This window comes from Drosophila kikkawai, chromosome 2R, assembly GCF_030179895.1.
Source record: "Drosophila kikkawai strain 14028-0561.14 chromosome 2R, DkikHiC1v2, whole genome shotgun sequence".
Classification (NCBI taxonomy): domain Eukaryota; kingdom Metazoa; phylum Arthropoda; class Insecta; order Diptera; family Drosophilidae; genus Drosophila; species Drosophila kikkawai.
The window spans coordinates 1,036,106-1,051,526 of NC_091729.1; the positions used below are offsets into that span (position 1 = coordinate 1,036,106).

A 15,421-nucleotide genomic window follows, 5' to 3' on the forward strand; every position below is an offset into this window, starting at 1 on the left:
AAGTAACTTGAGTTATGAGGAGTTTTTTATGTTGGCGTGGTTACAGGTGATCGTGCAAATGCAGTTATGTTTTCTGCAAATGTGCAAATGTTGGCATTTTGTTGGTGAGAGAGACGCACCAGAGTACTCGCCCCATGTTTTTATTTCAGTGAAGAGTGTGTTTAGGTCATAATTTGTATTTTTGCGTTTATCTAGGTTTATTATTAGAAAGAAGTAATCCGCGTAAGCACTGAAGTATATCTCTTTGTGTAGGGAAATTATGTTGCTTAATTTGTTGAATGCTATTATGAATAGGACGACAGAGATAGGTGACCCTTGGGGTATTCCATTTCCTAAAGAGTGTATTGCAGAGGTTTGTGATCCTACTCGGGTTACTAATTTTCTATTGGCCATGAAGTTGTTAAGGGGTTATCCGGGTTTAGAACCACAAAAAAAAGCCTATTTTCCAGAATTTTTTAAAAGATCCTATGACAATTTTGCAAATTTCATTTATTCTACATTAATACATAAGGTTTGAACTAAATTCTGTAAAATTTTGAACAAGAAATATTCACAAATGAGCCGTTGAGGGAGGGTTGAACTTAACCCTAAAAAATATTATGTCCTTGCGGTAGGCAGGATTTCTCCGTCAATTTTTATTTGAAATCAAAAAATCAACATTTTTCTGTTAGCTTATGTGTCTGGCTTGTCTTTGAACGAAGGATTTTTAAAACAATTAAAAATTGAATTTTTGGGAGCGGGTTTCATGAAAAATTTCCCTTTTTCGTCAATTTTGGCCATATTTTGGGTTATAAAATCGGTTGTAATTGAAGATATAAAAAATCCTTCCTTCAACGACAACAAAAACGTGTCTAGAAGAAGTGTGCAAAAGTAGAAGTAGATCGGTGCAATAGTTTTCGAGAAATCTTGACTACCGACTTCAAGAAAGTGGTTTTGAGAAAAACGCGTTTAAAGTTTTAATTGCCAGTTGTGACTCATACGACGCGCTGGGCTTTAAATTTCTCCTATTCCTACAGTTTTACTTCGATCGACTTGAAATTTTCGGACAACATTCCTGACACTTTGTACTATTATATAAAAAAGTTTGAAAAAAATTCATTTTTTGAAATTTCAAAACCCGGATAACCCCTTAATGTAATACAAATGTTATGCTTAGCCGCTAATATTTGATTATTTGTGAAGCTTTAGCGGTTGTGGTCAATTTGTTTACAATTTTTTTTTTTTTTTTTTTTATTTATCGATTTCTATAGACGCTGTTTACAATTTGCAAAAATATTGTTTCTTAATGGGCTAAATACAGTAGTATTAAAAGTTTAATTGTTCAACATCAATCCAATTAGTTGAATATTATTAAGCCTCTTCAACAAAAAGTTTGCTAGAAAGACAAGAGCCAGTAGCTTTCCGCTTATCCGATTTTTCACCAAACCCGAAGTCATCCGTATTCCGGCTGGAATAATGACTCCGTTAATTCATAAGCAAATCCAAGCTATGAGAAAAATTTCAAATTTATGAACTATCACGTCCGTTAAAGTAGAATTTTACCTTAAGGGGGGGGGTAAGGTTAATTCGGTGCAAAAATGCCCACTTTTGAATAAAATGTTGTGGCGAAACGGCTAAAGTTAGCTTAACGAATTAAATACCATATAATAACACAACATTTAAACAATTTATGATAAATTTTGTATTGAAAAATATTTAGAGGTAGAGGAGTTACAGGGAATCTCCCGAGTCGCCTCCAAAACAAAGTTGGTTTGCGGTGTACATCCTAACTGTCCACAGAATCATCCGATCTACAAAAATTATACCTCATTCGTTAAAGGATAAGTGTCCCGAGGTATTCACGAAGCGTTTTTATTTTTAAAATTTTTTCCCTATTTTTTATCAAAATTTGAAGTCAAAACCCCGATTTTTGACTAAAAAATTAAGTTAATTTGTTAATTAAAAAATATAAGAAAATTAAAAATTAAAAAAAGCTCGAGTTGAATACCTGTAGAATTATCTAAAGAAGTTATGTTCCAAATTTCAAACCGATTGGTTCAGTAGATTTTGAGTTATCGTGTACACCGATTTTCAAAATGGCATTTTTCAGGAGAGCGCTTTGAACTTTGTGATTCTCATGCATTAAACACTAACCGACCTTCGTTCAACTCCGCATAACTTCGTCAATTTTACTATGATCGATGTAAAACTTTGACACAATATTCTTAAGATGTTAAACTTTCAAAATAAAAAATAAAAAAAAATTTACGAAAAAAAAAATTAAATACCTTACCCATTCGCTTTTTAAAGCTCTTTTTGCACATTTCTTAAAAGTCGGAAACAGAAATCAAAATAAGCGAAACAAAAGCTTATGGGGGTCTTCTCATTGGGCAACTTTTTTTTTCGATTTTTTTTTTTTGCATTTATTTATAGCTTGGGATGCTGTGTATATGTCATCCCAAAAGGATTTTTAGAAATTCGAAATACTTTAGAAGATACAGCCTTTTTTGTGAAGCAAGGTCTTCGCAAAATGAGCTTTTTTCAAACTTCAACCGCGTTTATCTCGAAACCACGTTTTTCGAACTGGCGGCCATGATATCTCTAGTTCAACTGAACCGATTTTCATGAAACAAAGTGGAATCGATGCAGAATTGTCACCATTATCGGGTGACAGAACAGATTAAAAAAAAAGTTTTTTTCTATTTTTTTTTTTACACTAAACTACAAAAAAAAAGCCCGAAATCGAAAATTTTTTTTTGAATGTCCGCCATTTTGATTAAAAAAATTAAAAAAAAAATCTGTTCCGTTTATTTTCATTTCGGACGCTCTGGAGACCCTGAATCATGGACGCCAGGACGACACCTTTTTTTTCCACCACCACGTTTGAAGTCTCATTACTCTTTGAACAACCCTCGAAACAAAAACAATTTTTTTATTTACTTTGAACATTTTTGAATACAATAAATAAAAAAAGTTTTCAATTATTCTTTGCGTTTTCAAATAAGAATTTTTTTAAAAAGGGTCCAAAAAACGGGTTTTGAATGAGAAGACCGACCCCCTTAATGTATTGCAAAGAAAAAAGCAAAAAGGCGGTTTCGTGATAAAATGAGAATTATTGTTGATAAGCCAAAAGACGAAGGTAGAGAAACTAACTTCAAACAATGGAGACACGATTACACAATAAAGAAAAGAAGAAGTGCCGATTTCCATATAATCAATCAACATCGACGAGATAGGACGAGCATGCGTATGGCTCCCGCGAAAAAACCGCCTTAATCGGATATACCCATATATAGTCAGCTCCATAATAGTGGCATAATTGCCTGTGGCATGAATGCCTGTGGCAAACGAGAAGCCAATTAAATTCAGTTTATTACACACACGCATGACAGTCCGGTCAGCGGCACTTCTTTAATGGAGGGGAGTCGCTCCTTGGGGATTCTTTCAAAACCCCCAGTTGAGTTGGCAAACTGTCTCGGCGAAGTCAACTAATAAACCCCGTGCCCCAGGAAATACACAAAACGAGAAGGGGAAGGCCTCTGATATTATCTCTCCCAATAGATCTGCCTCCTGCAAATAGCTCGAAGAAGATCATGACCCCAACTGCCTGACGGACGTCGCAAGGTACGCCCAAAAGATTACCAAGACCACGTCCAATACCGGTTCCAAATGTTAACAATAATGCGGAAATGGACGTGACACTACTGAAAGAGATACTTCCTGACGGATTTAAGTTCCCCCACAGCCATTTCTTGAGACCTTAAAATCTATGCTAATCTATTCAGGCACTCACCAGGCTGGTAAGTAAGCAAATATCTTCTGAATTTGAGAAACTGGGGCGCACAGTAGTTAAATTATACAACCCACCTGTACGTGGATGCAGGAACTCTACCCAGCCAGCGTTGGAAAACACAAAGAAGCAGAACATATGGCGTATTGACCTCAAGCAATTACCTAACAACGAAAAAGATTTAAATATAACCAGGATTGGTAGGCAGCGGGTAAAGGCTGAAAGAAAATGTTTTAGATGCTTCGAACACACCAAAAACTACTGTATAAAGCAACAGATGTCCGGAAGCCCATTGGACTTGATCTTCAGCTTTTGATACTCAAACAGTTGCGTATCTGTGATGTTCAAGCTGTGGTGAAAATAGTGCTGCATACGACAGAAATTCAGTATATTTTCCAGTCAATTAAAAGGAGTTGTTGCACCAAAAATACCATTGAACTGCAATGGGTTCGGCAGGAGTGTTTAATTTTTGTCATATGACCAAGTATCTCTTGGCAATGAAAATCCTTTCGTTCCCCCTTCACCGCTCTTAAAGGCGTGCTAAAAAAAAAATATACAATGCATAGTTTTACTGGTCCTAGGCTCAAACAATAAAAATCTTTCCAACACTACTAATAACACTTAAAAGCACTTTTGATCAGCTTGCGGCTCAACAAATGTACACACTGTTGTATGTAAAATTATGAAACACCCTACAAAGATCATAGCTGCGGTGATATTGTGTATCGATGGCATCGGTAAAAAAAAATATTTAAACAAAAAAAAAAATATTTAAACAAAAAAAAAATCAAATTAACGAAGCATTACCAAAGTGATCTTAAACAATTGGAAATAATGCCTGCTGTTAGACGATCAAGACGATCTCAGAATTTCCGTAATAGTCGGACGCAAGAGGAACGTACACAAATAAATGCATCGACACGTGCCCAAATGGCACAGCTTCGCGCTGTACAAAGACCACCTCAAGCCCGACAAAATAATAGAGGAAGACGAACCGCAAATGAAAACTTGAATCGCACTGCATTCGCATACAATTCTGAAACACCCTACCAAGATCATAGCTGCGTTGTTATTGGTTCATTGTCTGTCGTATGTCAGCATTGTAATGCACTGAAGTTTCGGTTGGAAACCCTCGGTTTATGCTGTGCAGGTGGCAAAATTAAATTGCCCGTTTTGGCTTATCCCCCAGAGCCATTGTGTTCGCTACTATATGGACATACAGACCAATCAAACTGTTTCCTAAAGCTTGCACAAATATATAACGGATGCTTTCAAATGACGTCATTTGCAGCCGAGGTTGTTCATCAACCAGGCTACAATCCAAGTTATAAGGTAATGGCGTCTCTTAATTATCAAAATGAACAACTACCAATTTTTCGAAATTGCACCCCAACATTCACCACCGAGCGGGCGCTTTTTTACCACCACAAAACAAGGATCATAAATTCCTTCAGATCTATTTCATTGATTCGGCAGTTGAACAAAATCACCGCTGTGCAATTTTTACTGCAACTAAACGTGAAATTATCAAACAATTGCAAAATCTTCTCCATGAGCATATTGAATTGGTCAGGTTGTTCAAAACCGCATTGGATATGCGGTTATAGCCATGCAAGACAATTTAATGCTCTTTTTGATTCTACAACTAAGTTTGAATTCAAATTTTAGGAGAAGCAACGAATAAGAAGGTCAGCTTTATGAATTTTTATGCGTTCAATTGAAGATTCGACTAGATGTTGACAATCATCTGTTAAGATACTGCCGTTTGTTTCAACAGTACTGTGTCGACATATATGTCAAAGTAGAAACGGAACGTCTCAATTTCATTCGTTTTAATCAGGCGAAGTTACGCGCAGAGGAGTACATCCACTTGCGTGACGCCATCGCTACTTAAGGACACGAGGCCAACATCGGTTGTTTGACCATCCTCCCAGCTACTTATGTTGGAAGCCCGCGCCATATGCATGAGTACGCCAAGATGCGATGACGTACAAGGTGCGCCATCTTTTATGTCGGTATGTAAACATTGAATAACTTCGTCAATTGTGAACCGATTGACTTGAGTAGACTAGTGTTGAAAACCTTAGTGTAACAAAATTTTAATCATTAATCGCTTCACTCCGAAAAAACGCGCTTAAATAGTGATTCTTTACATTGAAAACAGTCGTAGAGTTGTGTTGACTCAAAAAACTCAAAAAAAGGCGATATCGATAAGCCACCCAGATCTCCAGATTTGACGGCTCCGGACTTCTTTTTCTGGGGATATTTAAAGAGCAAAGTTTTCGCCAGCAAGCTTCCGCTCCATCCAGGCCTCAATATTGGGGATCAAACTGTGTGTCCATCGCCTTTTGGACGAGACATCCCACTTGGCTTGCCAGCTCTCATAGCTCCTTCCTCTAGCCGCTATTTTAAGCTCCTTTGGCCTTTGGTGCCCGCGAAACGCGTGGCACATCTCTGCGTTCTCACGGACCAACTCCCTCAGAGGGACAAATCTCGCTATCACCAACGCAGCGTCGGCCGAAACCGTCCTGAATGTGCTTGCCACTCGGACAGCGCACAGTCTGTATGTAGACTCGGCACCCGGTATATAGGACTCGGTGGCTTCAGCCCACACCGGTGCCGCGTACAGCATCTGGAAAGTTACGACGCTAGTCAGAAGCTTCCTGGTGATCTGCTTGGGTCCTCTGGTGTTCAGGAGTATCCGAGAGAGGCTTCCTGTCGTCCTACTGGCCTTCTTCTGAGCGTACTTCAGGTGCTCCTTAAAAGAAAGCCGGGTATCGATCAGAACACCGAGGTAATTGAACGCCCTCTGCGATCTAATCACACCTCCGCCAACCCGGATCTCGACCGTTTTCACCATTTTCCGGCTCGAAATTAGGACTCCCTCCGTCGCTAGCTCCAGGCCAGCAGTCGCGAGCTACGATTCGATTGATTTGATCGCATGCTTTGCCATGACTTCTGTTACGGTGCGCTCCTTAGCGACTATGAACACTGCTACGTCGTCAGCGAAGCCCACAGCGGTCGTGCCACTGGGCATTGGGAGCCGCAAAACACCGTCGTACATGGAGTTCCAGAGCAGGGGTCCCAAAACGGAGCCCTGAAGGACTCCGGCGGAGACTTCGTATTCTTTAAACCCATATCCGTAGCCACTGTGAGCACTCTCTCACTGAAGTAGCTCCTTACTATCCTCATGAGGTACCCTGGGATATTCATAGCGTTCCGCATGTCTAGCGTTACCACTAGACAGTATGTTTTGGAACCACCTTTCCACCTCTTACCGGTGATAGCAGATTCGGCCACCGTCTCGATGGCGTCCAGCGTTGACATCCCTTGTATTGGGGTAGTAGGAGTAGTTGTTTGCGTTTGATATGGATTTAATGAAGGATAGGGAGTCCGAGCAGATAGCATATTTGCCAGGTGATCCTGAGAAAATTTTGAGAGCTTCATAGATTGCTAATAATTCACTAGAGAAGACGGACCAGTACTGGGAAAGGAGTCCATATATGATTATGTCAGTATTATTGGGGACACTGTAGCCCACAGTGTCCTTGGCTTTTGAGCCGTCTGTGTAAATGAATTTGTGATCGTGTAGGGAGTTTTTTATAGAGTGGAACAGTTGGTGTTAGGTTATAGGCAGAGTAATGTTTTTGTTGTATAGGGAAATGGTCGTGTTTGTGGCTTTAAGAATTATTCCTGTATTGTATTTTTTTGCTGTGTAGCTTTCAGCTGAGGAGAATGGAAAGGAAAAGGTTTTACAGAAGTCGATGATTCTGTCTAATGTGTTGGGGCATCTGTAATTTCTTTTTGTTTTGGCTATGGATTTGGATAGTTCGTCTATTGGGAAGTCATGAGAGAGAATAAGTTTTGTTCTGAGTTTGCTGGTTAAAAGCTTGCATCTATTTTCTAGTGTATTAGTTTTAGCTTCAATTAGCAGGTTATTTTTAGGTGTTCTTCCAAATGGCTTGAGAGCTGGTGAAAGACCCCAAATAAATGAGAAGTCTTCATACGTTGAGTTTTTGTAAGAAACTGATTTTATTTCATTCAAACCCTAGCTTATATAGCTAACATGAGAATGTACATTGTAGATCTTAGTTCTAGACCAACGCATCGGACAGTTCCCGATCATGAGAAATATTTTAAGTACGATAAGGGTGCACATGTCAACCCGATAGCACATACATATCTTAAACAAACCCAGACCGCTCACAGGAGGTCATATTTCGGGTTACTTGTTACATAGGCTCAAGTGGCGGTTTCAAATAGCTATGCACACAAGTGCTAGACATGGATTGCGTATCAAAAAGATCAAATATACTTGAAGCAACCATTTTAACTGGGAAGTTTGAAGGAACAGTGGTCCTGTTGCCACGTATTCCAATGATACCGTCAAATACCAAATACCATACCGTTCAAAATTCGTTTATCTTTTGCCGTGTCTATAAATAAGTCTCAAGGTCAAATATCCATTTGTGGTTTACATTTGGAAAATCGATGTTTTTCTCATGGGCAACTATTTGTTGCATGTTCACGTTTAGGAAAACCGTTGAATCTATTTGTGTTAGCTAAAGACAGGTTAACCCAAAATATTATACGCCGATTAGTGCTAAATCAAATTGCATTTAAAAGTATTTATAATTCAACTAATAAATATTACTGTTAAAGATTTAAGACTATCTGCCTTACCTACCTAATTCATAAGTTTAAGTGTCACATGTTATTTACTAAGAACTTTGTAATATACTCAATTGTTAGGCACATCAAGGCGTGGCCCGGTTTTCATATATAAAAAATGTTATGTAGCCAAATTTTTTTACTGTATGCTCAAAAGTTACTAAAGAGACTGAGAGTAAGAGTGAGAGTGAAAGTGAGAGAGTGAGAGTAATAGTAAGAGTGAGAGTGAACGAAAGCGAGAGTAAGAGAGAGTGAGAGTAAAAGAGAGCGTGAACATTTGTTCTATTAAACGTTATTTTTTTGTCCTATTATTAAAAAAAAAATTTATATTAATAGTTCGTGTAATCGCTGGGAAACGTGTGTCTTTTATTTTAATGCGCTCCCGGTTTCTTCTGAATCTATATTTTTTTCCTCTAACTTTCCTACTTGTTTCTAAACGCAATCAATGCGCATTTAAGCACTATTGTAATTACAAAAAAATATAATATTAAGCTAAACGTTTGTTTTGAGTTTCGTATATACTTACATCGAAGTCCCGAAATACGTCTCGGATGTCAGGCTTTCGCTTGGACCGGCACTTTGTGCGCCCCCGAACCGTTTTATTCAAAGCTTTTACTCGTTGCTCAATAGCTGCTGCATACGGTTGGGACAATGTAGAGAGAACAGGCTCCAGTTCAGTTGCACTTAACTCGAACCCCTGAAATATCAATAATTACAATTTAGAAACTAAAATATTCATATTATAAGCAAGAAGAATACTAATAAGAAAGGAAATTTCGGCACAACGTATACCCCTAAATGTATACCCCGTAATATGAATATATTATATATCGAATGCACACTGTACTTTATACATTGTTGCGTTATAATCAATAATCAAACATTAAATATAAACTCTGGGTTCCAGTTCCCTACAACAAGTGGCCGAATTCCGAGCCGGTCTGTATACTTTGATCGGCTAACGGAAAGTTCAAGTCGACATAATTGTCACATGCAGACCTCACATGCTCTCAAATGTATATGCATATTCCCACGCGCTCCACACTAAGCGAGCATAGATACCAGCTATGAGACTTAGCCCTCTTTATCTCACAAGATATATATGTAAAGCCAGAAACCACTAAGAGATTGGAAAAGCGCCACTTGGTGCTTCAATTTATCACAAACCAAAATTCGATTTTGAAAACTTTGATTTTAATTGAGATGAGTCAACATGGCGACCATGGAACACAAAAAAAATCTCTGAGTGAGTAGAATGTGATGGGACGCGGAAGTGAGAAGAACAAACAACACAGAAGGATTGCGATGTGTAAATTGTAATTCAAGAGGTCACCTAGGCAAAGACTGTCGCTGTTTAAACATGAACATGGTTTTAGATAAGAAGCATCTGTTAGCGATAAAGTCCCAGCAGCAGAGCACGGCCTAGCACCATATCTATCTATTAATACAACCGCCACTTGAGCCTATGTAACAAGTAACCCGAAATATGACCTCCTGCGAGCGGTCTGGGTTTGTTTAAGATATGTTCTTTCGGGGTGACTGTTTGCACTCTTATCGTACTTTAAATACTTCCCACGATCGGGAACTGTCCGATGCGTGGGTCTAGAACTAAGATCTACAATGTACATTCTCATGTTAGCTATATAAGCTAGGGTTTGAATGGAATAAAATCAGTTTCTTACAAAAACTCAGCAGATGAAGACTTCTAATTTATTTGGGGTTTTCATTTTGGTCCTTCGACCGCTCTGCAACTTTCCCCCTTGTGGTAAGAGGTTCAGAGTTATAAATCAGCACCTTAAAATATTAAGGCTGCAAAAATAATTATCTCTTGTTTCCCCCCACCCGTGGGAAGGAACAGAGAATAATATTATAAAACAAAAAGACACAAAAGAGTCTTTTATGTTTAAATTGAAGCACCATTTAGGCTTGACATAGCTAAAGGTTGCTGTAATACCATTGAAAGATATGGTTTGGAGGCACACTGAGGCCTTTTTATGAAAAAAATATAAAAAAACATCAGAAGTGATACCATTGAAATATATGGTGTTGGAGGCGTACTGAGGCCTTTTTATGAAAAAAAATATAAAAAAACATCAGAAGTGATACCATTGAAATATATGGTGTTGGAGGCGTACTGAGGCCTTTTCATGAAAAAAAATATAAAAAAAACATCAGTAGTGAATGTAATACCATGGAAATATATGGTTTGGAGGCGTACTGAGGCCTTCTTTTAAAAAAAATAAAAGAAAACATCAGAAGTGAATAAAATACCATGGAAATATATGGTTTGGAGGCATACTGAGGCCTTTTTTTGAAAAAAAAATAAAAGAAAACATCAGTAGTGAATGTGCTAATGAAAGAAAAGTGCATTAAATTGGAAAATAATAAATAAAATTATTTTGTGGCATTTGAAATTGCCAAAAGCAAAAGGATAAAAAAGAGTCCTTTTTGTTAAAAAAAAAACAAAAAATTGTTCCACCTCCATTGGTTGGTTTTTTAAGAGAATAAAAATGAAAAATTTTTTATTGTCGAGTAATCGACAAAATATAAAAATATGTGTGGAAGTTACCCAGCCCTTGACGGAGAATAAGGAGAAGGAGGGACGACCGCACGGCAGCAACTACAAATAAGTCTGCAACAACCACTACAGCCGCAGCGACGACAAGGCGGCAGCGACGACAGCAGCAGCGACGACAGCAGCAGCGAGGATTCAGGCGGCACCTCAACGCATCCCACACTGACTACAGCAGCACTCAGAAGGTTTGGTCGCAAGAAGAGGCGCTACTATTTATTCCGATGAACGGAACAAATTTTGTAGGCGCAGCTAGAAAAGTTGGCAAAGGCCATTAAAAGAAGGAATTGAGTGGCATTTTAGTCCGCCTATTCCGCCGGCAGGACCTCACTTTGGAGGTATCTGGGAGTACTAAAGGCACTCCGCTAATAATAATAAAAAATTATTATAATTTCGTAAGCAGGCAATTACAAGCTGATGCTTTCGATGTCCGTAAACAAAATCTTAAAATTTGTAATTCGTAAAAAAATAATTTTGAATTGTATTGTATTTTTTGTTGATAACCTAAAATTCTACAGCTTGCTGGCCCTTAGCAGAATGTTCACACAGGAACATGAATTAAAAATTAAAATGAAATTGTAATTGTTTATTAAGCCATGATACAGAGGCGTTGTAAAATATTAGTTGCAAAATTATTAATATAAAATAAATACAGTCCACTTAATGTTAATTGCAACTAATTTAAATGTACCCCGAATCTTGCTGGCCCTTGGCAGAATGTTCAAACATGAACATGGTTTTAGATAAGAAGCATCTGTTAGCGATAAAGTCCCAGCAGCAGAGCACGGCCTAGCACCATATCTATCTATTAATACAACCGCCACTTGAGCCTATGTAACAAGTAACCCGAAATATGACCTCCTGCGAGCGGTCTGGGTTTGTTTAAGATATGTTCTTTCGGGGTGACTGTTTGCACTCTTATCGTACTTTAAATACTTCCCACGATCGGGAACTGTCCGATGCGTGGGTCTAGAACTAAGATCTACAATGTACATTCTCATGTTAGCTATATAAGCTAGGGTTTGAATGGAATAAAATCAGTTTCTTACAAAAACTCAGCAGATGAAGACTTCTTATTTATTTTGGAGCTCTTTCAGTCGCAAACCTAAGAAGGAGCCTGGATCGTGCTATCAGTGCGAAGCTCTTGGGCATTTCGTTGGACAGTGCCTAGAGAGAAAGGATGCAGGCGAAAACAATTATGTAAGGCAATTAAAATTAGTTTTTCATTCAAAATCTATATCTCCGATCACTACGGCGTCCCTCACAGACTCAGGAAGTCCGATTTCATTCATAAAAATGTTTTAATACCAATTATTGCCATACTTGAACCAGTATTAAATTGCTATTTTGGGCTAAACAAAAGCCAGCTGAAATTTTTTTGAAAAACTTTATGTTTTTTATTGACAGGATCAATAAAATGTTATTTTTATGGATCAGACTTTGTTGACTACGAAGATGAAACAGATAGGCAAACACTAAGTAGACAGGAAGATGAAAAAGTAAGAAATATATTATAACATATAACATCCTTATTTTTATCATTAACCCAATGGTTAATATGCCCATATTGTTAGGGTACCTAGCGCGAAAAGTAGCAAAATACCAAATATTCTTGCTGGGCCGAAATGAAATGATCGCACACATGCACCCGTGTACGTGAATGCATTAACATGCATATATATAAAGAAGAGTTCAAGCGCAGAGCAACCTTCTGAAGATCCGCCACTCTGCGACTGAACTCTCGCAATCAGTGTGCGAGCATAAGAATGAGAGAGCGAAAAACCCGAGCGCACACGAAGCTGTGGGGCCTATCGCGAACAGCTCTGGGGCCTGTCGCTAAGAAGTTTTTGGTCCCATTTTCGTTGTATGAAATGACTTTTCTTTATTTTGTATGGTTAGTGGACATACCAAGTGAGCTTAAATTTAACCTCTACAGCTGTAAAGAATTTCACGAGCTCAATGAGAAATTCGAGATATACCAACGCAAGTGCATGTCAAATCATGTTTAGTTGCACAGTGGTGGCAAGAAAAATATGCCCAGTGCCAGCAACCGAAATGCTCGTTGCTTTAATTGCGGATCGGCGGAGCACCTGAGAAAGGATTGCAAGGTGGATACCAAGTGCAAGTAACCAGGTCGGTGCAGGTGGATCAGTCTTCCAAACGCCATAAAACGATCAACTGGAACGGAGTCGAAATTACGTGTCTGATTGACACAGGAGCGGATGTGTCAATTGTCTGCCACTCTGTTTCCAAGAAGCTGATCGACGTGAAGCTTGAAAAATGTTATATAGTTCTGCGAGGGCTAGGAAACATACAAACGAAGCCGCTGGGTACATTCACCGGCACAGTCAACGTGGATGGATCTAAGGTGGAACAAAAATTTGTTGTAGTTCCGGACAAAAACATCGAAGAGGATGCCCTACTCGGTTTCGACTTCGCATCCAAATTTCGAGTAACGTTGGACGAGGAAGGATTTACGTTCACCAAGGTGTTAGCGCGACCAGACAGCGCTGGACGTAATGAGCTAAGTATTTACAATATAGTTGAGACCGAAATTGATATAAGCGTTTCTCAGCAGTTCAAGCCGATAATACAGTCGTTGGTCGACAATTACAAGCCAGCCGAGTCTCCAGTTGAATGTCCGGTGCAAATGAAAATCGTGCCGGATGAGCAGATGAAACCCTTTCAGCAATTGAAGCAGCTGCCGTAAGAGAGCAAGTGGACGATTGGCTGAAAGAGGAAACAGTAAGGAAATCAACGTCAAATTTCGCAAGTCGAGTAGTCATTGTGAAAAAGAAGGACGGGTCTAACAGAATTTGTATTGACTTTCGCCAACTGAACAGAATGGTACTCAGAGACAGTTTTCCTGTACCCTTGATGGATGAGGTACCAGAAAAGCTTCAATCTGCGAAGGTGTTCACTGTCATGGATCTCGAGAACAGTTACCTACATGTACCGATCGAAGAGCCTAGTAGTCGCTTTACTGCTTTTATCACCAAAGAGGGTCTGTTTGAGTTTTGCAAAGCACCGTTTGGATTTTGCAACTCGCCCCCCGTTTACAACCGTTTTGTCAATGCCATTTTTCAAGATTTAATCAAAGAAGACATCATGAAAGGCGACAAGTTTATTTTTGAAGCCGAGCAGATAAGCGCAATGAACCAGATAAAGGATATCCCTTCGAACGAACCAGTCCTGCAGCTGTATAGCAGAGAAGCACCAACAGAACTACACACGGATGCGTCCATGAATAGGTTTGGTGGCATATTAATGCAGAGATTCGAGGGCGAACTTCATCCAATTGCATATTGGAGCAAGAAAACCTCAGCAACTGACTCAAAGCGCCGCAGTTATATTCTTGAAGTAAAAGCTGCCTATTTAGCCGTCAAAAAGTTCCGCCATTACCTTTTGGGAATCAAGTTCAAGTTGCTCTCCGATTGTGAAATACCTAGAGAAGTAGCTGAATGGATTCTGTATCTCGAAGATTTTACATTCCAAGTTGAGCATCAAGCAGGAGATAAAATGAAACACGTCGACTGTTTAAGTTGCCAGTAGATGTATTCATAGTAAAGGGAGGAATACTGTTCAATGTCATGGTCGTACCTAAAGCAATGGAGAATTAATTAATAAAGGAAGCACATGATGTTGGTCACTTTGCCCTGCATATGGAGAAAAAAGTAGGCCGTCATCAGGAACTGCGTGAAATGTATTTTGATAAACAAAAAAACCGGAAAGAAAGAAGGTCAGTTGTATTGTATTGACAAGGAAGATAAACAACTGCACACTCTTCACGTAGATCATCTCGGACCAATGGACGCAACGTCAAAGCAGTATGATTTATCTTTGCAGCCGTGGATGCATTTACCAAGTTAGTTTGGTTATTCCCAAAAAAAGAGCACGGGAAGCGATGAAGTCGTTAAGAAATTGCAGGAATGATCTGCAGTCTTTGGCCACCCAGTACGTATCATAGGCGATAGAGGTGTCGCCTTTACTTCCAATCAATTTCAAGAACACGTGACGAATAATGGAATTGAACCTGTGTGGACTACAACACGAGTTGAAAGAGGAAATGGACAAATTGAACGTGTAAACAGATGCATAATCTCAATAATGGCTGAACTGTCCGCTGAAGACCCATCCAAGTGGTATAAGTTGTGGCGCAAGTTCAAGCAGCTATCAACACGCATGTCCACTGCCCTACAAAGAAGACACCGTTTCAATTATTATTCGGAGTACAAATGCACAACAAAGTTAGCGATAATATGTTGTCGTTGTTGGAAGAGGAATTGGCCACTGATTTTGATCAAGAAAGAAACCAGATGCGAATAGAATCAATGAAGCAGATTCAGGAAGCCCAAGAAGCGTACAAGAGAAATTACGACAAGAATCGAGTCATGGAAAAGCGCTACAAA

General features: G+C 39.0%; 1 protein-coding gene across 6 annotated transcripts in view; it reads right to left on the reverse strand.

Annotated features, from left to right (window-relative positions):
- conu (Rho GTPase-activating protein conundrum) overlaps positions 1–15,421 on the reverse strand; it is a 115,593-nt gene that overhangs the window by 24,371 nt on the left and 75,801 nt on the right. For all 6 annotated transcript variants that reach the window (XR_005990787.2, XM_070283737.1, XM_070283736.1 and 3 more), the window contains one exon: positions 8,967–9,137. Coding sequence is in view for 5 of the 6 variants with exons in the window: in XM_070283737.1 (XP_070139838.1) it covers positions 8,967–9,137 (171 nt within the window). In the remaining variant the exon portion in view is untranslated. The remainder of the gene's footprint in view (positions 1–8,966; positions 9,138–15,421) is intronic.